Genomic DNA, 25,795 nt, shown 5'->3' with positions numbered 1-25,795 from the left:
TTCTTGATAAAATTATTAGATTCCCCTAAAACTGCCAGAGTCCACAGTTTTACTATCATAGTCAGGATGCTTTAGTAGGATTTAAACCAATTATTTTCTGTATGAACTGGGACAGGTGCTGTAATTATAACACTGAAACCTGTAATCCAGCACGTGTTGTATTAGAAAACTTTTTGTTACTGTCTCAGCCTTAACTTTTCACATCCATGGGCAGAACCATGCAAAAATATTCTCACCCTCACTCCCCCACCCCCGACTTTTAAAGGAAAATATTTTCCTGGTGTTAGGGGGGTTACATCAACTTGACCAAATCCAAATGATCATTTGGGGTGGTCTGGGAAATGGAAAAAAAACAACAACACAACAATCCAGCAAAAAACCACAGATACTACAGGACCCAACGTGAACTTCCTCCTGGCAGCTGCTTTTCACATGCTGTGTTCAGCTGATGACCTAACACCTCATGTGACACATGGGGACAGAGCCCACAGCTGGGGGAGGAGCACTGTGGGTGGACTAAGAGCTCACTCCTTCCAAGGAGTCAGAACTGAGGCAGATTTACTAACAAGACACTGAGACCATTTCAGAGCCTCCTGTCAATCTGTTCCACAATAATCACTCCCTGAAATGCACCCATCCTCCATCACTGCTGTAAAACCTCACAGGCCCTGGGATTCCTTTGTAAAACAGAACACTCCAATGTGTGAACAATTTTATTTATGTATGCTTTTATTCCTCCCCATCTGTTTCTTCTCAGCAGTATACCATTTCCTAAAGATTGAACTATCTTTATGTACTCAGTCTGTAATGCATATATCTCTGCTTCTAAGAAAAATGCCACGAATAAGAAACAGGTGAAATTTTAGAAGCAAAAAATATGTGAAGTGGAACTGTTTCTAACCACACAAACAAAACAAAAAAAAGAATAAAATAATCTGAAGTGTTTCAAAATGATGCTTTTCAAAGGCTTACTATTTAAAATGAATTCTGGTGCAAAACCTAGCATTTGTCTCATTATTACCTGTGAAAGAAAATGCATCACAGTGTGCTGAATGTCTAAACAACAGAGGTGAGAAGGTCATTCAGGACACAAGTGAGACTTGAAGTAGCTTGTGTCTGCTGGGGTCTATAAAAGCACCACTTAAGTGGCCACTGCTGCACTCTTGGTCAGACTTCACCCTTCCTAACCCCCAGCACAAACTTAATCCACAACAGTCCCAGAGCACAGAGCTGGCGCACAGAGGGTCCCCTAAGTCCCAATTTGTGATGGATTTGGCGGACTTTTGTTTATGACTTTATATTCCATAGAGTGTGAAAAATCTAGTGAAAAAATTGTTCCAAAATATCATGTAAGAGTTATAAATACTAATCCTCAGCAGATCAGCTTTGCACTTGCATGCCCTGGATGCTTTATTCTGTGCCACAACAGAAAATGTGATGGTTGATAACATTGAGAACAAAACTCAAAGCAGCTCTGAGAAGTTTAAACTAAAGCTTTGCAGATATAGGCTCCTAAGTTCATGAGAGTAACCTATATGCAGCCTGCCCCTTTACCCTGTTGAAGTAAGTAAAAAAGCTGTGGGTTTTGCTACTCTAGATACCTAACAGCAAAGCTGTCCTGGTGGAGTTGGCTGTAGGCACATGTCATTAACTGAAGGCCATCTGGAATCCAGAAACTAGACCTCCCTGTGTTTTAATGTCCCCATATGACCTTAATTTGTTAGCTGAGAAGTGACAGCAGTAACCTTTTATTAAAAAAAATAAAAATCAAAAGAAAGAAATAAACAAACTCCCTTAGTGGCTAGAGCATCTGCCAAGGAAGGAAAAATGTTATGTCCAAGGCTCATAATGGGGTATGAACCTCCAGCTTCTGCACCACTGGCACCAAGGCACCAACCTCAGCAGCATCCTCAGGGCAGCAGCTTCCACCAGCCCTTCTCTTAAATGGGGCCACTAAACTGCCTGGTCACAGGGAAAGCAGGTAAGGTCACCTGTGAGCACAGCTCAGCACTTAGGGCACTCCAGATGGAACCAACATTCCAGATCCTGCCACTAAGGTCTGTTTCTGTTTTACACTAGGCAGTCACTGGATAAAAACCGAAAAACAAGCAAGAGGGTAATTACTCTGAAATCTAAACCCAAAAACTTCACTTTTACACAATACAGTACTGCAACCTTAAAATCTTGTTCTGAATCTGTATGGAAGATCCCTCAAAATGCTTGGTACGTTGTCACATGGCCATGTCCACTGGCACATTCTGGAACTGAACTTCAGACATATTGTTAAAATATTTTGAGAAAATGAGACAAACCACCAATTTTTTGGCTAGAGACAGAGAAACAAAGAAGGTGGAAGTTCAACCTGTTTTAAAGTTTCTAAGAAACACTATGCCTTGAGAATAATTTTGTCAAGTATTGTATAAAAAAAGATACTAAGAGAAGTAGTAAAAGAAAGGAAGGGCTTGAAATGAAACAATTTCACTCACAGATGCAATCCTTTCAAATTTGGAAAGCCCTTCTAAATATCTTTGAGGCTTTAACATTTGCTAATGTTAAGTTATAAATCTTATATATAGATAAACTTATATATATAAGTTATTAATATATTTGAGAGATTTTTTTAATCTGAGAAGTCTTTCTATTTTTTTAATCTTCAAAATTGCAATTTTTTAAATGACACCAATTTCAAAACAAGTTTTACCTAATTACTTATGGGATTCTAATTAAACTTGGTGCTCTTCATTCTTCATTCTTTAGCTTTTCACTTTCATAAGCATGATTTATACTTGTCTTACTTAGATATGTGTAAAAATACACATGCATACACTTCTCTGTGCATCTACTGAAACCTAAAGAAATATTCTTATGCACTCTTTCCACAGTTCCTGGAATTCCAGTAACATTTAACACTTACCAACACTGTAAGTAAGGAAATAAGCAGTAGCAAAAAACACCTCACAACTGACGTAGTTAAAAAAAATACAACCACCTTGCCTATAAAGTTACTCATACCTGGTGTGGATGGTCTCTCCAGCATATTCAAATGATGGTAAATGAAGGCTTGGCTGTCATGAACTGTGTCCATATCAATTTCCTCTTCCTCTTGAGAGTTTGAGAACTAAGATATCAGGAAAAAAAATAAGCAGATGCTAATAATTCATAAAAACGTTACTAAGCAGAATTTAATATATCTTATTTTTGAGGTAAACTGGGGGTGAGAGGGAAAGGAAGTGATATCTACCACTGCAAAAGAATAAAAATTCAGTAAAATTAAAAAGGGTCAGTGTCTTTCCTTCTTTCTAATTTACTGTGAAGCTGTGTGAACAAGAGCATTATCTGTCAACTTTAGCTCTTGCCAGCCAATAAAGAATCTGATAGGAAATGATTTTGCCAAAGTAAGCAAAACAACTGCTGTACATATATACACAGCATGCCTTTTGTTTCAACACAGCTTCAAGGGAAGCCAGCAGACGCCACTGCTGTTATTCTGAGCACCCTACACATTGTGCAAGTTGAATTTCCATTTCTTACTCTGATTTTGAGTTTGACTTTACTGTCTTCATTCTTCTCTAGTATTTGCCCTGGCTCCAATGGAGACCCGAGTGGCATATCAGCCTTCCTCTTCACCCCCTGCTGATGACCAGAAATGCTGGATGCTGTTTCCTTAATAAGATGATCATCCTCCTGAAGCAGCATTAAAAGACCAAAATTAGAAGATAGCAAGATCCATGTTTCAGAGAAAGCGACCTGATACCTGAAAACTCTTCTGAGTGAAGTGGGTGATTTGAACAAAGTTTTCTCTGTAGTTCTGGCAAGAAGTATTTTCTAAAACCCTGTATGGATTTGTGCCAACCACTCCTACAAACATAGTTTCTCTTTACTTCTATCCCTGCTCCCTCTGCATATCTAGCATTGGCATCTTTTCTGTCGCTTCTCACAATCATGGTACTGTTGGTGTGCAACAACATTTGCTGCCTCTGAATAGCCTGTCTATAAATCTGTGCCTTGCAGACTCTCCTCAGGACAAATCTCAGTTGAAAAACTGTGATAGCCTCTGATCTACACATGGGATTTAGCTAAATCTTCTTTTAGTTTGTTTTAAAAGCTAAAGCTTACTTTACTTAGTACAAATCATAAGTACTTATAATTTTTTTCTTTATTTTACTACAATATTTATTAAAAAAGAATAAAACTGTTTTGTAAATTACTGCTTAGATTATAAAAAGAACAAGGTCAAAGTAGAAAAATAGGAGAGTCCTAAGTTACACATATAGTAATGAAAATAGGAGATAGGTGTTTCAACAAATCCAACAGACAAAATTTAGAAGGTAAAATAAAGCATCCACAGAAGCAAACATAATTAAAAGCTCACTAAAAACTATAACAGGCATAGATACCATATACTCTAAAGGGCATATATATACTCTAAACTCTACTGTTCCCCTGAACTGCTCTTCTTCTATCCTACAAAGGGCACTCTAGCCCCAAAACTCTTGCCCTGAACAATTCAAGCTCCATTTTATGAAGTGGGTAACTTCAATCATCCTCAGCAGCTTCAGTGGCACTACTCTATCAGTACTGATTTTAACACATTTATGCTCTCAGTGTATGTCTAGTTTAAAGAATCTAGTTAATCTGATAAATTCTATCACCTGTTTTCTCTTTTTTCCCCTCAAATATGCATTTCCCTTTTTCATGCCTATTACTTTGTCCAAGGCACTGCTGTTGTGAAACACTTCTGGATTAACTTTGTCTGATGTGAGAGGCAGTCTTTGTTTTACACTACTGGAAAATCAGTTCCCCGAATTTTGGGGAAGTTACAATGAAAATGGTAACCTTAAGGTAAGGGGTAGGAGAATGAAGCTGAGGAATAGGAGAAGATACAAGGGATGAACTACAAACTGAGGCTTATACCAGTGCTGTATTTCCACACCAGCACAAGCCAGTACGCTGCTAAACGAAGCAGCCTCATCCACACACGGTTCTGTCCTGGGGTGCCACAAGCATTTTTACAACTGTGTGACAAACTGGCTCAGGAAACTGAAATATCTGTTCATAAAAAGGTACTGTTCAACCACATCCTCCCTGATCCAGCTCACTGTTGCAGCAACCACTACTATGCTAGCACAAGGGACAGGAAAGTTTAGGAAAAGAAGAAGAAGAAATCTTTTGGTAGACTGGCTGCAAAAAATGTTTGGGTGTTCACTTAAGTGCAGCCTAAAAATCTGCCAACAAAATGCCTCCTGCTATTTAATTCTAATGATTAGGTGCAGCAAATTAGGACTTACTACATGCTCTGTAAGTATGCAGAACAAGTCTAACAATATCTGACTCTACCAGCATTTTCTCCCCCTGCTGGAAAGGGCCTGCAGGGTACTGTTAATTAGTACTCTCAGAATACTTTTCAATAAAAACTACTTAGACATTAACTATGATAAAGTAAGAAGAAACCATCCTATTCAAAAGGGTGGAAAGAGTTTCAAACATGCTAATCACATGCTGGTTTTTAAACTGTTAAAAAAAATCACTTATTATTTCCATGTCTGTTGATTTTTTTCCCCCCTCACAATTAAATTTGTCCAACGAAAAATACTTGGTCTTGCAGCAGTGGCAGTTATTCTTGAGGAAAGTATGACCTTAATAGTTTATAAAAATTTATTTTCTAACTACGCAAGGGAATATGTGTTAGGACTGAAGCCTCCAAATCCAGAAAGATACCAAACTGAAATATGCCATTCTTCAGAAGTTGTTGCAAATCCTTCAGAGCACAAAACCAAAATGTCAGATTCAAATGTTCAATGCAGATGTGTTCAAATTTCAACTTTCACATCACTTTAAGTTGTTTAAAATGAGGAGTATCTATGTATTTTAAGATGCAATAGATTTACTGATAAAAGGTTTTGTTTTGGAAAATTGGATAACTTGCCTATAAGAAATAGTCTCATGAAAAAAGCTTTCATCACAGCATCAAACATTTCTGTGAATCATTTCATATCTCATAAGCAATATATAAAGTTTCATAAAGAACAGAAATTATGAGACTAGAAAAAAAACCAAGTAAAAAGCTTACATACGCAATGCAAAACAGTTAAAAAATGTATAAAAAGTCATGGTATACACCAGCTTTTCAAGTGGACAGAATAAAGAGCAATGAGGTCAGAAGATAGCTTAGGTAAAGCATGAGAGGCTTGAACACAATACAAAATTAAATCAGCAACCCATGCAAGAACTCGGAGCCAGCTGAATAGGATGGATGCAGATGTTTTGTGCTTACGGTGTTCTGAAATCCTACTGACTGCCCATGATTGTTAGAACTGATCACAGGCTCCTGATTATTTGCAACTGATTCAGGGATAATTGTTGGATTGAGTACAGCCTTCTTTTCTTTCAGGTTTAGAACAAGTCCAAGCTCTGGTAATGGTAAACAGGAAGGTCTGCTGAGGCCAAAGAGTGTGAAATAGAGGTCCACAGCACCACATCGTAATCTCCAGTCATGTGAAGTTCCTAAAATACAAAAGAGATTGTTAATACAGAGATAAAATCTCCTCCTCTCCCACAAATATAACAGTTTAGGTAATCCAGGCCCACCAGAGTATGGCATTTTCTGTGCTAAAGATACACTTCCTTCATTATTCCTGCCTCTTATTAGCTCTTACTTGCTTTCTTTTTAAACTTTCCTGTTTAAAAGGAAGGCTTTAAGTTTCCTGAGTTCTAAGTTAGACAGATTTAGTAGACCAAGACTGGAAAAGTAAATGCTATAATAATGTAATGAAAAATAAAAGAAAAATAACCACACCCATATGCCTTTATTTTTCAAATTGCACTCCTAAGTTTTTTTTACTGGACAAGTAAATAGAAGACTTTGTTACCAAACTGGCTTCCTGTATCAATGGATTTGCGGATATTCCATAAATTTGTGGAATATCCACAAATATTTGTAGATATTATTATATTGTATTATATTATTTCAAATATTTCTGGATATTCCACAAAATATAGTAAGAGCTTTAAGCATGACTAAGATTTTTATTCTCTGGAAACTGCACTGATAAGAGAAATGCACAAGCATGCTTTTTAACATCATTACTACATCATGAGCTTCACTAAATACTCAATATTTTAATTTGTATTCATACTCAAAGTATGTATTCTTACTGCATAAAGCAATACTTTATTTTTTTATTATTTTTCACTACAAACTGTGTACTGCTTTAATATCTTCATAGACAAATGGTCTAAGCACGTTTGGCACCAATCACAACAGAAAGACATTGAACATCTGGTGCAGTGCTGCAAATACAGCAGTGCTGGTGTTAACTCATCCCAGCTCTTGACTGATTGCAAGTTTATTGAACATATTGTTCCCCAGCAGGAATTGAACTGTATCTGGTAAACAAAACACAGATGTGCCAACTGCCATATTAATGTGGCTGTGCAAGACTTAGCACAAAATAAAATTACAAGATCTATCCCTGTAAATAGTAGTTTTATAGGGCCAAAATAGTGTTTGGGGTAAGCTTAGCTTGCCCTTACCAGGGCAAATTACCTTACAAATTACCAGCTAACATATCAAGTTACAAATGAAAGCAACATGAATATTAATCTGGACATTTTTAACATTAAAATACTCCCCAGAGAATGACACATTCAAAAATATTAATTTTAAAACTATTATGATATTATCAATTTAATTCAGATTTACACAGAAAAAAACCCATTACATATATCAATTAGAGTCTGTTCTCCATTACATGTGCTTATGGTAAATGAAAGCAACTCATGATTCTAGAATCATGCACCTTTAAACCTGGCTACTAGCTTGTCACACATCAACAATTTTTTTCAAGGCACCCTGGAATGCTACAGTTATCCCTTACAGAAAATTAACTGAAACATTATGTCATCTTGAGGCATAGAAATAAAGGTGCTTAAAGCCCCATGAACCTTAATAAGCATGTATACCCTATTTGTTACTTGCAAAAAGAGGTAATGCTTGTAACACTGCACACACTCTTCTCTCATGAAAAAGCAAAAACAAATTCTCTGATGGGAACATCAAAATTGTTTATTTTCAGTGTCTGACACTTGGCAATTCCTATGAAACTGAACTACTAGTAGTCCCTCCACTTCAACCCCTGGAGTGTAGCTGTAAACTTTTAAACACTGAATATAATGACACACAGAGAACAGAAAGCCTGCAATGACCTAAAAAAGCTATATAAATGTTTATATGTAATCTGTGTGGAAATGTGCCAGATGTTAAAGGGCAGTTTGTCAGGACTGGATAGAACTGCTTCAGTAATGAATAACAGTCAATGGAAAAGGTGCAAGCCCTTCTCTCACTAGGATCTTTCGTAATCTCACAAGGCAAATTGAGTTTTAGGTCTATAATGCACTTCTAAAAATCTCATTTAAATTATCTGTATCAATGCTATCTTCTCATATTCTCTGAGAGTTTAGAAAAAGAGGACAAAAAGAGACCATCTAATGTAAAGCAAACTCTAAGTGTAACACAGACACTGTTATTTGAGGAAACACTTGCTTTGTACAATTTTGAACATTCCAAGTATGATTCTGTGCAGAAGGACATCAAAGCACACTACATCAGTAACCGAAAGAATTAAAATCAAGGTTTGGAAGCCTATGTCACTAAGAGTGTTCTGGAAGTATATAGATGATATTCAGCTTCTGAGACTGGATTTTCAATTTCTAACTACTGAAACTGCATGAGCTCTTGGCATATTCTGAAGCAAGTTTTTACTACTTCTTTCAAAAAACCTCACAATAAAACTCTAACACAACAAAGCCACTAACAAATCAAAAACCCTAACCTGAATTCATCAGTTTCCAAAGCTGATCTACCAAAGCTTCATTACATAAGGGGGAATCCATATTCTTGGTGAAAGGTGGATTCTTAGTCAGCATATCCAAAATCTTATGCCTGAAAGAAGCACAAAAATAATCTTTATTAAATCCAAAAGAAAAACCCTACAGATACAAAGTCTGTTCAGTTTGCAATATTCTTACAAACTTATTAAACTTACAGGATTACTTCCAAATTTTTAACCAATGTTTTATGCCTTCTTTCTTCTTCCTTCTGTCCACAATATGCATTCGACACACATTTACCATCAGCAGTATAAGTCAGAGATAAAAAGTAAGGTGCAAAGCAGCAGGATGTTTTTAGACATAACTGTTAACAGTTATAGGCTACATTAAGCTCTTCTGTTCAGTCATGATCTTTTTTTGCACATTAACTTGGAAGTTTACCAGGAAGATGTAACACTGGCAAATAAACTCCCTACATACTGATACCAAAGAGTTTTTAAATAACTGTAAATGTTTATGACTGATACAAAATGGCAGGCCCAAAACCAGTGACTTGCACATTTTCCTGGAAACAAACACTGCCATCTCTTATATGACTTTGGTTTCTGAAGATCCTGAACTTACCATGCTGCTTACAGTATTTACAGACTGAGCTGAAAGGAGATACATTTTTGTTTCTTCAAACTTGGCCTTGAAAACATTTAACGAATTCTTTGTTTCATTACCTATTATTTTAACAATTTTTCTCTGTATAGCCAGGTTTCACCTTGCTGTCTGACACATTTGGAACAGAAGACTCTTGCAGATGCTTCTTTTTTTTTTGCATTTTCTTTTAGAAGAGGCTAAAATATTGCACTCAATTCAAAATTTAAACTCCTCTTTAAAAGGATACAAATAAAATTAAATCTCCTTAAACTGAAGCTAAACCTGTATTTATTTCCATTAACAAGAATGACAGAAATGAAACTGAACAACCTTGCAGCTATGGTATTTTAAGAAATCACCTATAAAGAGAGAGTAAAAGTAATATTATTTAACTTTGAAACTCAGTATTCCAATGGTAGTCATAACAACAAAGTGTTGGGAAAAAACCAATTATTATGAACCTTGGTGTTCACAGGTTTGTAATGAACATGGTTGACTGAAATATCCAACCATTCGTGTGAAAATGAAGTTGAAACAAGAAATACTAGAAATTTCACCACATTTTCACATGATCCTTTCACCCCATCTACAGTCTGATAATTGTTTTACACCCCTTGGTGTCCAAATATTGTGTGCACTATGTCTCAGCCTCTGTCTTTTCTAAATATCATGAAGAATTTTTTGCCATATGCAACAGCATATTTATACACTTTATTTATGATCAGGAAATAATCTCTAATGTCAGACTTCTGACACAAGGTAGAACAAAAAAGACAAAAATAACATAATGCAGAATAAGAACAGAATATACTAATTTTTGAGATGTGAACTGCTGAAACATCTAAACATGTTTCAATTAATGTAAAATAACAGGAAGGAAAAACAGTTTTGAGAAGAAGCACTTAAGGATCTGATCTATTCTAGTGATTCCAGGTGAAGAATTTCCTTAATTGCCTCAGCATTAGTAAAATACCTGTCTCTTTATTAACTCACCTTATGTAGGGTACAGGATCATTTTGAACCATTGAGAGTAGCCACTGTAATTCTTCATAGCTCCTATCAACTGCAAAGCAAAATAAAACAAAATGCCTATTAATATATATAAACTGGAAGGATTTTGATGAAGACAACCAAGAGTTCGGGAATTAGCACATAAAGAGCATGAATCATTGCTACTAAAGAGGAATTCCACTAATTATAGAGCAAATTCAAAGTAAAAAGTGTCTTACTTTACATGGAAATATAAACATTTACAAAACTCTTACACGCTTCAGTTGTTCAATAACAATCAGACTATTTGCATGAGCATTGATTGGGAAAATCAGAGCAAAGGCTCATCTAGATATTGTGTGCTTCCTAAAATAAACACATTCTAATATCCTTTCAAGAATCAGAAGCATAACATCTTCTGCAGAGAATATACAATTCTCATGCACAGGAATCTGTGAAAGATAACTATCTTTACATAGGACAGAAAGAGGACTACTACAGGGCTCATATAAAACTGCAATCATGCTCCCCTCAGTAGCCTTCATTAGTTTTACAAATCATTATACTTTGCAGCTAAAATGGATTTTGAAACCTATCAGCACATGCTTGTAGAAAATTGGAAACAAAGTCATCTTGTTAGTTTGAAATGTAACTTACATTACAAAATTTCTTTGATTATGAGAGTAATATTGCAAAATAGGAAACTACACAGGAAATCATCATCACTCATTACACAAAACACGAAAGAATTTTTATTGTGATCTTTTTGTCAGGTGCATAACTGTAAAGATTTTTACAGTAGCATTCTCTTCTCATTTCTTCAAAACAATGAAGACAGTGTAGTAATCATTACTGAACAGAGAGGTCCAAAACCATTTCTATTGCTTTCCATCTTGTGGTCCTAGCAATATATTTCTTTCTTCCCCTATACAATTGTCTTTTTAGCTCTAAATACCTAAGTTCAACTTTTCTTCCTTATTTTGGTTTGTTTTCAGTCAACAATTTTAAAATATAACTTCTTTAGTCCAATTAATTCTAATACCTATTATTTTTTTTTGTTATTTCACTAGAGTCAGTTGCTTTTAACAGAAGAGGCATTTATTTATAATATAAGAACCAGCACTTCATTCTGTTATAAGTTTTAAAAATGCTTTGGACAACTGTAACATAAGACCCCTTTCTGGGCTAGGAGAATCAAGTACATTAAAATATTGCTTAGAGGATGGCTAGAGAGTCTTTTGCAGGCCAGCCTTGCTCTTCCCAGCCAAAACAAAGCTGGTTACACTGGTGAGGCTCCACAAAGCCCTCTTTAGAGGCAGAATGTACACTGTGTGTAGCTCCCAAGTGCACTGCTCAGAGCACGGCTACACAGTTCTGGATGATGCCAGAGCAAATCTGTATCCATACACATCAGAACTACAATCTCAGATTTGCCTTAAAAACCAGAAACCTTTGAAAAACTATGCAGAGAACATACTTTTAAGGGATTAGTGACTTCCTGTGCTCAGCTCAATGCACAGCTGCTCTTCCTGGCTTGGGACAGAAGGCAGCTAGAACACTGCAAACAAAAGTTGTTTTGCATGAAACAAAAATAGTACTTTATTACCACACAGCAATGAATTGCAACACTGCAAACATGAAGTCACAATCATTAGCAAAATGTAATTATTTTGACAAAAGGGATTTTAAAATGCTTTTTAATTAGAAAATGAAAAGTCTGGGAGATTAATTGTACTGGATAACAAAACCAGGTAACACCACACTTTTGTGATTAAAAAAAAATAAATTGTGTTTTAAACTTATTTCTGCTAGAAATGAAGTAAGTCTTCCCTGCTATTTGGCTTATAGTGTAAACTAAGCCTTCTAGGCTTCCACAGCTTTGCTACTAATGCATTTGACCTGCTCTTCAAATTTATATAGGAACTATGAAACAATTTGGACAGCAATGATAAATTAAACCTGACCTCAGGCAGAACAAATCTTATTAGCCAGAAGAACCATATACCAGGCCTGGTTTGGAGACCTCACAAGATCATCTGCTGCGGCCTTCCATGGGAAAGGGAGCCTAGATGTGATTATCTAGCACTCTGTCCAACTGCATCTTGAAAATCTCCAGCAACAGGGACTCCACTACATCCATGGTGAAGCTGTGCCACTGACTGATTGCTCTTACTGCAAAAAAATTCTTTTCTTGTATCAAGATGAAACATCTCTTGATGCAACTTGTATTTGTTAATCCTTCTCCTTTCCATGTGGAGGAGACAGACACTCCATCCACTTTGCAGCTGCACTCTAAGTACTGGAATATTGTGATGAAGCCACCCTAAGCCTTCTCTTACCCAGGGAGAAAAGAGGTAACCCTGTCACTCCTCCCACACAGAGCAAGTCCTGCATCCCTCTGATAATCTCCATGGCTCCTTTTTGGACCCTCTGCAGTCTGCCCACAACTTTCTTGAATTGTGAGGGCTGCAACTATACACACACCTTGAAGTGCAGACTGAGCACAAAGCAGAGTGGGATGATCACATCTCAGTCTTGTTACTATTTCCCCTGCAGAGGCAGCCCAGGATCTGATTTGCTGTAGCCACACACTGCTGACTCATGGGCAGCTTCTCATCCACCAAGACCCCCAGGTCCCCTTCAGTGATGCTGCTCCCCAAGCACAGATCCTGGCCTGTTCTGGGCTCTTTGGTTATGCTGTCCCAGGTGCAGGACCTTGCACTTGTTTAACTTCATCCAGCTCTTGCTCTCCTGCTCTCCCAGCCTGTCTAGGTCTCTCTGTGAGATGTCTCTCCCTTCTGACATGTCCACCTTGCCACCAGCATTCTCATCAATAAACCTGGTGAGGCTGCCTTCAATGCTGTTCTCCACATAATTTCTGAAGATGCTCCCTGGGGGACCCATTTGTGACAGACTACTAGCCTCAGTAAAAACCACTGATCACCACCCTCTGAGTGTGGCCCATGACCTGAATTCATACCCACTGCACTGACCACCCATCCTGTCTGTAGCTTGCCAGTTTGTCTAGGAGAAGGCTGTGGGAAAAGCAACATGTGTAGATTTTCATACTTCTGGTAGATATAAACACACGTGATTGCTTTCTGAAACAAAAATCCCCTTGCAATTTTTTCTTCAAATTACAAGCAGTGTTGTCTCAGTTCTCAATTGCAGCAGAATATCTTTGACACTGAACATTAACGTCCATCAAATTTGATAATGGTTATTTATTTAGAATAGTTTGTTATCTTTTTCTAAGTATGCAACTGCCTTGTTCTATACAAGTAACTATTAATAGTAATATAGCCTCTCACAAGTTAACTTTAAAAAGTTAATAACCTCTGTCCACTTCAAGCCACTTTAGATAAACTGTCCAAGCCCTTGTATGCTGCCTCAAGCATTTTAAAAAGTTACCATTTCTCAAAAAAACCCTTGCTATTAATGGCAAAGAAAACAAGTTATTCAGTTCCATGGAGAAATTACTTCTTTTCAAGTAACTCAAAAAAAGGTAGTGTTATTCCTACTCTGAAAGTTCCACCCAGAAAACACAGACTTTCCTTTTTATGGAAATTACAAAATCTGTCAGATTCCTTTACAAGAACTATTAAAAGCCAGCTGTGGCACAGGCAACAGGCATTGACAGCTGCTGGTCTGCATCCAGTGTGAACTGGAAACCAGGTAACTGGGAACAGTAAGAATCAGATCTCTTGGCAATAGAGGGCCAATCATTTCTCCTACCAAAGCCAGGTTTAGGGCTCTGCAAGACAAGCACTGCTAACTTCTCTATGGCTAAAGGAAGAAGTCAGTTAGCACACCGAGTTTCTGGATCATCCCTCCACCAAAAACCCACCAGTCTTACAGCAGGAGCAGGAGCTCCTGTGCTCAGTGCTGGAAGCTTGTATTTGAGAAATGACTGATGACCAGCTAGATAGCAGGCTGTGTGGTGAACTGTTGTAACTTTATAGAAGATAGATATTTGCATCTGCTACCTCTGCATCTTAGGAAAAGCTGTTAGCAAGGCACAAGGCAGTCAGGTGCAGCAGTAGTCTAGTCTGTCATTATCAGATCTCACAGTGAGCTCAGTCAAAAACTGTTCAGCTCAACCACTGATTTCAAGTAATCTACTACTTTTCACCATTCAAGTTTTAGCTTCCTGTAGGTTTCAAGCAACTTACCCTACTGTCTTGCTTATATAACACCCCGTGGATCAGCTGTTTTAAATATGCACTTTATTACCTTGTAGTACAAACACTTCCTTATTCAAGCCAGTTATTAACTATAAATATTATCCATAAAAGGTCAAGAATTTAATGAGAAAATATTATTTCTATCAGTTTGTCTTTCCACAGGGTGGGATGAATTAGTGAGGAGATTCTTCTAAAGAAAAAGAGCTGATGAGTAAGCTTTCTATTCTCCAGCAAATATTTCCACTAACATTCTGTGAAGGGTGGAAAAAAGCAATTAGCCCACCAGAGAGAGATATGCACAGCACTAGCACAGCACTGAATTCTAGCAGTGCATCACTCACAGGATCACCAGTGGATTAAGGATACAGAGTGTCTGGTGGATTACAGGAGGGAGCCTGCTGGGTGCACAGCCTCCCTCACAGTTATCAGCTGTTTGGAATGACAGCCTGCTTTCAGTCTGTGACTGGATGCCTGAGTTTCACTGAATGCATTCACTCAAAGATTCCAATTGCCTTAAAACCTCCCACTGCTTATCTACTTTGAGAAGTCTCTGGATAGAGAGACAGGAGTAATGTCAAAGTAATACAGCCCTTAAAAAAAAAGGAGAAAACAATTATTTGTGTAACAAGCAAAGGAAACTTTCCTTTACCCTGAAAACAAAACAAACCCATGAAATCTGAAGCAGAATAATTAGAAATGTAGATCCACCAGTCTGCTACAGAGGAAGAACTGAAGGACTTGGCCACTTTGAAAGGTATAAACCTCCAAATACAAAAGTACTACAAATCTCCTGAACAAAGAAAGACTAACCCAAATAAATGAACAGGACAATATAATACTAAATTAACTTTATGTAACGCAAATCACTGAAGCTGTAATTTCTAACTACCAAGAGAAATCTGTCAGGAGTGAGTATCAACTACAGAGCATTTAAGAAACTGTCCAGCGATTTTTTTTTTCATGGACTTGCAATAGTCAACTAGGATTAAGGTAATATTAAAAGAATGTAAACATCTCACAAACGTAAGCTATGCATGAGGAATGGGAAAACAGAATCAGCCAAAATATCTCTACAATAATCTAAGTTTCTAAAATTTATAACCACAAGATGCATGCAAAAAGCACAATTAAGATATCAGGAAGAAGGTAAAGCAAAATCAGTGACTTTGACTAGCAATTATGGCTGAAATCAACTAAATCAAAGTCACTGCAGTGTTAAAGACAAATTACCAAATCCCCTTACTGCCACTCATTATTTCAAAACATTGGTATCTGATTCAATTTGCAAAGCACTGAGAAACAATACTCAGCACATCTTCATAACAGTCGTACCTGCTGGGACAAAGCAGTAATAGAAACCTCAGTTTCTTATTAATACACCAGTCACCATACAAGCTCTTGTATGGTGGACACTAGTTCAACCTAATATTAATGAGGTAAGCATTACATTTGTATGAGAATTGTTACAAAATGCCAAAGTACTTGGTAGAAAGTACCTTTTGTGTAATCAACAACAGCCTCCAGCGCTGCTATCCGGACGTCGACAAAGTGCCCGTACTCTGCGTACGACTTGAAGAGAGCAGGGTCACTTGGGACATGGCCATTCTTCTGAAGCACCCGAATAGCTTTTAAACAGCTGGAAATGGTAGCAGAATAAAATACACATCAGCTTTATGGAATACCAGCCAAGAAAAATAAAATTACTTTCTTCCAAATCAAGTACTGCAAATCTTCTGAATTATGTTATCCACATTAACATGATTAAGATGCTACAATTTCTTTCACAGCATTACCACACAGCTCTTATTATCTCTGAATTAGGCAGAAACACAAACAAAATTTTCCATTCTGTCAAATCCATTGATCGGTTTCAATACAGCCATGATAACTTAGAGAAAACACAGCTCAGATGATGTTGCATGCCCTACAGTTATTGTTACAAGGCAAAACTTTCACAAATACCCTTCTTAAAGAGGCACGGGATGATCAAATTATGACTGCTACAAAAGATCTACACTGACAAAAATTAATGCTGAAAAGTAAAGCAATCAAGACAAACTTGCATTATCAGCTTTTGAAACTTGAAAGGAATTTGACATTTAAGATTAAGACATAAAAGCTAAAATCTCAAAAGCTAACTACAGAAAGGTACATAAAACCCAAGAAAAGCAGTGTCATTAAACCATACCTGACTGTGATAGTATGTCTGTAACTGGGAAGAAGCTTCTCCATATTCAGAAAACGGGTAATTTCCTCAAGAATAAGTCGCACATCAGGATTTAAATTATCCAATGTTCGAACTTCATTGTTCACACTGACTGCAGGAGTCACAGAGTTGGCTAGGGCATCAATCAGCTCAGCACGGTAGTAGTTGTCTGAAAACTACATAAAACCAATATTTAACACAAGAAAATATAACACTATATATCCTTTCAAAGCTAAGAAATGTTTAAGCCCTGTTACAGAACAGATCTTAAAATCAAGACCATGGGAGAAACTGCATAAGAAACCGAAACAGGAAAAAAATGGTGCTGAAAATCATACCATTAGTCCAGCCAGCAACTTCATGAGCTTCTGAAGCAAACTAGTAAGCTCACTGCTGCTTAGTGAAAAAAAAATCTTACTTCTTCATTCACCCTTCTTACCTGGGCTCATAGTTTCACCCCTTCCATTATGCTGTCTTTTGCATCTGTTGGTTGTGTTAATAAGCAGCAATACATATAAAAATAAAATTTAAAAAAATCAGAAAGAAGTACTAGCTTTGAGTATTAGTTACTTTAACCTAAACAAACCCAACATCTGTCAGATCCAGCAGAAGATGTTAAACGTGTAGAAGGGACACATGGAAAGGTGAGGCTGAGATGTCAGCACATGTCACCCTTTTATGTGACTACTGATGCTTGCATTCATGTGTCCAACTCTCTACCTCTCTCCATCAATTATCCTTCTTTCAGTAACAAGCAGCACGTGTCTTGTTACAGTATGTGTTCTACACACACAAAAAAATGAAGTTTAAGACACATTAGACTGGTTCCACTTCACTTTGGATACTTATTGGGAAGATTATGCTAGGCTCCTAGCTATAGAGATGGAATTCTGTATCATCTCAGGATCTTAAAGGTCATTTAATCATCCTTCAGAAGTGGTCTGTTTGGGAAGGAACTTGGGGTGACAACATTTCCAACTCAGGTGGCTCAGTTTAGTGATGAAACCTGTGGTTCACTTGTTATTTAAACAGATGAAGACAATCTAGTTCTGTGAGCTAGAAATGATACTCAGAACACAGAATTCTAGAGTCCTGTATAGTGTTAAAAAGGATTATTTCCTTTCCTTGCTCTTTCAAATACTCCTCTCAAGGTAAATAAACATCAAAAAACCAGTGCTGAACTTCTCATGCTACATTTTCTCCAAACACTTGGGTCTTTTGAACAAAAAAGAGTAAAGCAAGAAAAGTATGTGTGCAAATAAGACAAGCATTAACAACAAGCACACAGAGCTTTGAAACATTCAAGAAGTGCTGCCATAGAAATGTCAACTACAGAACATTCTCTAACATTTACCACATCACCTTTTCATCAACTCTGAGCTAGGTATTTGCAGTAGTGGCATCAAACATCATGCAGTGTACTAACTAAAACTTTTTTCACCAAAAGAAAAGCAATGAGAAATTAAAATAAACACTGTCTTTACCTTATTCTTCCTGTTATCGTTATACTTGATCAAATCCAAAATAAACATTAAAACCTCCTTAGGACAAAGGTTGTGAACATCTCTCAGAAGGGCCATGGCAACAGGCATAGTCTGTGTAATAAAATTAATTAGTATCACTCTTTACATTATTGAAATGATAGTTACACCCTGAAAAGAGGTACATCCTGAAAATCAGCAATTAACAAATTTACAATAGCAGGTGTATGAAAAGCTGTATTTACATAATTTTTACAGTCAGACCATGTACTTTATAATTTTCAGATTATCAAATAAACTACATAGTTATTGCTCAGTAATTAGTCACAATACAGACATAAAAAAAAATGTATATCCAAAAAACAGACTCTCAAGTCAAGACATTCTCAAAAAGGTATCAAATGCAAAACAATGAGACACAGAAAATTGTGATGGAATTGGAGATAGACACTGAATTTTAGACTTTTCATGTGAACATGATGTCTAAGCTTCCACTTTCACTGAGATATACAGACCCAACAGGGTCAGTGAAGCCTGAAGAACTATTAGCCAGACAGCTGTTATTCTAAATAGGCAGTTGTTTTAGAGTGAGCTAAGCAGATCTCTAGGCTCTACTCAACACAGATTTAAGAATCTTACTCTAGATTTACAAACTTGGCACACAGGATTAAAAAGGGAGAAAAATATAAGATTTAGTGGTAAAGACTGAACAATGACAAAAAAGCAGAAAAATACAAAAAGAAGGTCCAAAAATGACATGAAGAATGAAACAGTTTTGGACACAGTGAAAAAATCAAAAATTTGAGTCTTCTATAAAATCATTGATATGAAATCTATGAAATAAGAACTCAATCACCCAGTCAAGTGAATCTTGAAAGAAAAACATTGTCATTAATCCTGTTATCCAATGAACAACCATAGGTTACAGCAAAAAAACCTGTGCTAACACCAAAATAAACAGTGGCAATATGGGATGCTGACAATAGAAAGAGGAGGGCAAGAAGGATTATGCAATGTGTTGAACTAAAAATGTCCAGTAATTTAAGAGTTATAAGATTTTACTTGCAGTATGATATAACTGCTATTAAAAAATAAAGGCAGTTGCTGAATTCACCTAAAAGACAAAAGTACAGTCCTTACAGTCCTATTTAAGAATGAGCTCACAAATAATTGCAAGTATTTATATAATAATTTATAATTCTCCATTCTTCTGAAGAAACTGCTAATTTAACTTCAGCTAATCAGATAAAAATAGCCAATAATTTGTTAATTGATTTTAATAAGATTGAACAAACTGAAGCCATATGAGAAAGAATCAGTTACTTTGATTTTTATTAAAGAGGAAATCAGGTTTATGCTATCCACATTCCTGCAACTGTCAATTGAAGGAACATTTTTGTATTTTTGACAATTCTTTTAAAACATTCATTGAAAAAAATAAATTTTACCTTTTGAAGAAAGTAGCTCTGAAAGTTCATGAAGTTGTTGGTCTTCACAATGTTTGGACAAGTTTTACAACAAAACATTCGGGTAAAGAGTGACTTCATGGCTGGTGGTCCTGTCCATGTACTTACCATGGAATTTGCAATCTGAATAAGTAGGGGGAAAGGAAATCATATTAACATGACCACTGCAAGTTTAGTTTGGCTGTAGAAAAATACACATTTCCCATAATCAAAAAGGGTAATTGCCAAGAACATTCTCTCCTTTAAATAGATACTTACTTTCATGAGTGTATTATCTTATATTAGCTAAGTTTTCACTGTCATTCCCAATATATCTTATCTACATTAAAGGTAAGTACTATGGAAATTGTTCCATTTGGAAGACATCTGCAACTAACTATCCTTCCATGATAAACTTCTGTTCTTAATTATTTTCTCTTTTATATATTTTAGATTAATATTCTGTGTTTACTAAGCCAAGTTCTCTGACTCTACGGAAGCCAGTAATGGAAGGGGATTTTGCAATACCAACTTCCCAAATTTACCCTGCCAGTAACCTCAGCCTAGACTTTAAACAGGCCTTAGCCACCCCAAGAATAAAAGACCACCCCTAAAGTTAAAGGCAAGGCAGTCCCCTCTAACTTTAATTGTCATTTATTGAAGACTGTGCACTGAGAACAATTTATTGCTGTAGTCTGCTCTGGTGTAAGACAGTTAAGGTTCCACAAAGACAAAACTGCTTTGTGTGCCTTCCCAGCATCTTATTTTTCATACATTTGCTGTAAGAAGCACTGAAAGCCTGCAGAACACCTGTGCTTGCTGATGGTTCATCTGCCTGATGTGTGTGTGTGCACAAACAAATGGGACCAATGCACCCTACAAAGATGCAGGAATTCCCATTACAGACCCACCACAAACTAAGGAAAAATCTGTTCTTACAAAGAAAAACCTGAATTTGAGGATTTCTTTCGAGATTAGGTAGCTTGTTTCAAAGGCTATTACATATGCAGTAAGTGAAGAAAAATCAAGAGGTTATCTGAAAATGCACAGCAATCCACTTCATCAGTGCTTTTGGGGAAGTGTGGTGCTTTATAATTAAAACCCATTTTTCCACCAAGTCAGACTTCAAGGGAAAGTCAGAGAGGGAAAATACTGCAATTGATCTTCCCCTTGCAACAGGCTGAAGTGTTTGAACTAAAGATGCAGGCTTTTCTGAAGATGTAGCTTTTTCTGAAAGCTACAGTAACTCTTCCTGCAGAGGAAGATTAATCCCAAAGACGGCTTAGAAACCATGATAAAGAACTTAAAACTACATATACAGAATTTATATTTTGTATATGTAGTTCAATATACAATAAAACTCAATCCCCAAAAGATCAAAGTGTCCTATGTTTACAAGATATTCACCATTCCATTAACATCAGGGTGTATATTTTAAAATATTAACTTCTTATTGTAAGCATTTAATTTCACAAAGTCTGCAGATAAACAACTATTTTCAATTAAAATCAACAGTAGTTAAACCATCATCTTTTCAGTATTTTTTTGGTCCTATCATATGTTGTGACTCATTTGATTTTCTCTTTACTGACAGAATCTGATTTTTCTACTTAGTCTACTGAGACATTACACATGCTGAACTAAATGCAACTGCATATTCTCCATACAGTAGCACAAATGACCTGTGTTGCATTTCCACTTAAAAAGGCAGGAGGCACACTCCATTTCTGCACCATTCAATTCAGTACAGCATAAAAATGTAGGCAAAGGTTTAACTCACACGCACATCCATGAATCTCCTCAACGTTTGGGAGGGAGAAGTTTGTGATGGTAGTGCTCCTATTGCAAAGTTTTTAACACATCACCTACACTGCAATGGATCTGAACTGGGAAATCAGCCTGTGGAACCTCAGGGATTAAGATTGTGACATTATCTTCTCCTTTCTCTGTATTTGTTATTTGTCCTGAAGGACTCGGGAATGAGACTCACAGTGTGTGTGCACACATGTTCACACATATCCTTAATTTATCAATGAGGATTTAATATGTCACCTGGATACTTTACTGCTGAGAGACTGAAGTCCTTTTCTACAATGACGTGCACCAAAAAAGTAAAGCAAATTCAGTTTGACAATTGCATTGTCACATATCATTTCTCTGTATCAACATGAGTACACTGAGAATATTTGACAACAGTAACTGCAACCCAGCTAGAAACTGTAAATCAACAAAAAAGAACCCTCCTTCTGAATAATCACAAGGGACTTCACTTTTTTTCAGTAAAGAATACAAATCCTGAATATTTACAACCTGAGAAAATTAAACTCAATGACAACAGGAAGTTATTCTCATTAATGTCCTGATGTTGGAATCAGTAATAGAATGTACTACACTTTCCTCCCAGGTACTTCCATAAACTTCCATATCTACAACTTTGTTCTGCCATGCTCCTTCACCTTGATTTCATGTCACAGCCACACTTTTTGCTTGCCTTATTATCTTCTTTTCTGCAAGTCAACCACCTTATCCACAGACCCAAGATTCTCCATACAATTACAACTGAACAAAACCAGCAATGATTATCTGCAGCCCAACTGCCAAAGAAGTTACAGTAAAGATAGAAAAAACTATAGCATTTAAATGTTGCAACAACATTTACCTGTGGAATATATACAAACAAATATTACAAGTGAATTTTTTCTAAAAAGTGCATATTTTAAGTCAGATACTGGCAGCACCAACACTAGAACATACACTGGCAGTTTCATATCAGTGTCTCATATTAAAACAGTTTGTCAAAAACACTGGGATTTTCATTTTCAAAATATGGCTGAAGGTTTTATTTCTGTACAGGAACGAAATTATTCCCAACAGGTTGTCTATCAATATGTCTTCATATGCATAAAAGTCACCAATATGCCATTTTAGAAATTCTTGTTCTTCTGTGTTTCCACCCACTTGTTATAAAATTAGGGGTTTACTAATTTTCACTCTTAATGCTAATTTTATGGATAAGGAAAAAAAAGATCTTCCCTTTTCAAGACAATTATTTGGCTTTTTAATATTTAATTGTATCCCAACTTGATGTTTCTTTTGTGATCCTATTCAATCTGAAACGATACAGAGCAGCAATCTGAAGTTCAGTTAGGAAAAGATGAATTTCAGCACTTCAGAGTTCTCAACAGACTGGCCAAGGAACTTCCCACTAAAATAATAAAAAATATACTTTGGTTCTGAAAAAAATGAAACAAAAGTCTTTTATTTTGGCTACTTAATGAAATCTGGAAAAATCCCTTGTGGTTTTCATGTCTGACATCTCAATTTTGACAATTACGAAAGCCTTCTACAGTCTCCATTTACAGACTAAAATAATACAATTTTCCTTTCAAATCAGTCATGTTAAAAATACTTGGCAAATATATTTAAGAAGCTAAATCTCAAGCCAGTTTAGGAACTGTGCTGAGTTTTGACCCATTTTGAGCCATTTTCAAAGTCTAGTGGATTTCCTCCCTTACTGCACACAAGCTCACCTTTGCAAGGCAGAAGCAGGCCAGCATTCTCACCCGGTAGAAGCACTGCTCCTGTTCCAGGATGTCAGTCAGGGCAAGCCGGGATGCCGGGGTAGGGAACTTCTCCAGTGCCAGAATGGCTTCTTCTTGTGCCACCACATCTCTCTCATATCTCAGCTGATACTGCCACATGAAATCAGACTGCTCAAATTCCACCTTCCTCAGTACTGACATATCAGGATCTATTCTTATCCAGAGCAAGGGGGAATCAGCACTAAGACAGACAAAAAAACATTAATAGCTTACAAAATTTCAAGACTATAGAAATTCTAAAGATATTCTAACTTGTTATGAGTTATTTGTAAAGTATTTAAATTTAAAGAACCATAACAAAATACAGGTTAGAGAGAACTTTTGAAAGTCTCCTGCTCCAATCTCCTGCTTCTAGGATGGCAATTCGACAGCCTCCCAGGGCAATCTGTCCACACCTCCAGTATATCAAAGTGAATACAGTTGTTTAGTATTTTTAACCTACAGATCTTTGTTTATGGTAAACTACTGTATGATTCCAGTATATTTAATTCTATGTGCTTGGATGCTACAATTTTCCTAACTGATAAGCACTTTATCACCATCTAAAGGTTAAGACTACAAAAAAAAATCCAAGAAAGAAAATCTGGTGGTAAATACACTTTGTTAATCAATAGATGTGAAACTCCTTTACAATCACTATGATGTTGAAAGCTGACAAGGGTAACCACAAAAATGATAAAAATCAGGATTAAAGTTATCCCACAGATAAAATGACTCAGTTGTATTCCACCCAAACACACATTTTATATTTTATTATTCACACAGCACTGTGACTGCAGAAGTAATTTATGGGAACAACAAGCACAAATTATGCAATACATTCTCTTACTCATTTTTCCATATAAAATCATAAAATCAAATTATGCAATACATTCTCTTACTCATTTTTCCATATAAAATCACAAAATCAAAATACAACAAGGCATTAGGAGAGAGTTTGGACTGATGAAAAGAGCATAATTATACATATGATGTGTATTTCTGTATATGTTTGTAGAAAATCCAGAATTGCCACCAAGTTAGTAGCCAGAGAAGAAACAACAGTGCAAGAGTGTATACACAAGATTTAGAAAATGGAATCTGTATTATCACACATGCTTGGAGCAGAGAAGCCCAAACTGGACAGCAGAATGACCACACCACAGATCAGGATATCAGATCAAATGCAAGTGTCTTGCATAAAATCCTATCCCAGTTCAAAGGTCATTCTAAGATCACTGAAGTATCAGCTCGGGGTAATGCAGCAGGGACCTGTACACAAATGAGCAAAAATAGTCACAAATATTAAGGGTAATTAGCCTTCAATATAATTAAACTATTCATATGTCAACTGTCATATGGAAATAGTAGCAATGACTTGCTCAATGTAAATACATCTTACAAATTTTTTTTCTCATAATGTATTAGATGAAGTGAAATTTATGAGAATCTGCAACACTTTTAAGGTGACAAGCAATCTATCCTTCTTCAAAGAGACACCACTGGCTTTCAAGAGCAGAATATTTATTTCCCTCAGCCAGAAAACCAGGTGCCAACACTTCCACTGTCTCTGAGGGTACTGCTGGCTCCAAGTCAAGGATGGTAAGCCAGGTATTTACACTGAGCAACAATTTGCTTCCAAAGAGCTTAACAGCTCCAACTGAAATGAACATCAGTGTGGATTTCAGTACAAAGCACTTCATCATTATTTTAATCCAGAGGAATTCTTTTGTAACTACAGATTTCAGGAACCAGTCTGTATTAGTGGCAGTTAAATGGTCATCATCAAGATCCAATAAAAATTGCTCTCACTTTGTTTCAAACAAATTCTTGCTTACATTTTACCTATGAAGTCAGCTGAAAGGTTACCATTGGAAATGTCTTAGAGTCAAGAAATTTATTATCACCATACCATGTCCAGATTTTTTATAAAATCTGATTATATTGGTTAACCCATACTTTTTACACTTCACCAGCATTTCCTAGCTACAGCAGAGAAGTTTCAGTAAAGACAGAGAAATGTGAGATAGTCTTGAAAGTTGTCAGTCATATAATAAAGTACAACTTTATTATCCAATCCTTCAAAATGGCATGCTTTAGACAAGGGGAAGATGGCTCAGACTCACACTGAGAAACTCCAACAAGCCTACTTACTCCATAGCAGAAAGGTCCATGTCCACCTCTTCTCCATTCATCAGTGGAATCTTTTTCTTCTTATTTCTATTAAAAAAGAGGGAAAAAAAAGTATTACTTACCAGACTGGCAAATATATGTTTAAAAATTAAGTTTAAGAATGCAGAAGTACTCCGTGCCTTTCACCACACAAAAGCATAATATTCACAAATTTGAGCTATGTATCCATTTCTGTAATTTTTACTCCCACTATTTTTACAATTACACATAAACATAGAAGCTTGAGAAGTAGAATTCAAAG

The 25,795-nt window shown here is 36.4% G+C and overlaps 1 protein-coding gene across 3 annotated transcripts in view; it reads right to left on the bottom strand.

Moving 5' to 3' along the window:
* The window catches only part of TAF2 (TATA-box binding protein associated factor 2), a 60,697-nt gene that overhangs the window by 8,337 nt on the left and 26,565 nt on the right, over positions 1 to 25,795 (bottom strand). For 2 of the 3 annotated variants that reach the window (XM_077188342.1, XM_077188336.1), the window contains exons 15-25: positions 25,516 to 25,581; positions 23,311 to 23,563; positions 19,784 to 19,924; positions 18,339 to 18,449; positions 16,837 to 17,030; positions 16,145 to 16,284; positions 10,468 to 10,537; positions 8,832 to 8,941; positions 6,275 to 6,504; positions 3,532 to 3,684; positions 3,013 to 3,118 (exon numbers count right to left, since the gene is read on the bottom strand). In XM_077188342.1, the coding sequence (XP_077044457.1) occupies positions 3,013 to 3,118; positions 3,532 to 3,684; positions 6,275 to 6,504; positions 8,832 to 8,941; positions 10,468 to 10,537; positions 16,145 to 16,284; positions 16,837 to 17,030; positions 18,339 to 18,449; positions 19,784 to 19,924; positions 23,311 to 23,563; positions 25,516 to 25,581 (1,574 nt within the window). The remainder of the gene's footprint in view (positions 1 to 3,012; positions 3,119 to 3,531; positions 3,685 to 6,274; positions 6,505 to 8,831; positions 8,942 to 10,467; positions 10,538 to 16,144; positions 16,285 to 16,836; positions 17,031 to 18,338; positions 18,450 to 19,783; positions 19,925 to 23,310; positions 23,564 to 25,515; positions 25,582 to 25,795) is intronic. The other variant, XM_077188346.1, reaches the window with a different exon arrangement.

Source organism: Agelaius phoeniceus, chromosome 1 (assembly GCF_051311805.1).
Source record: "Agelaius phoeniceus isolate bAgePho1 chromosome 1, bAgePho1.hap1, whole genome shotgun sequence".
In the NCBI taxonomy this organism is placed as follows: Eukaryota; Metazoa; Chordata; class Aves; order Passeriformes; family Icteridae; genus Agelaius; species Agelaius phoeniceus.
The sequence above is the reverse complement of the archived record's forward strand: the minus strand, read 5'-3'. Positions and strand labels throughout refer to the sequence as shown.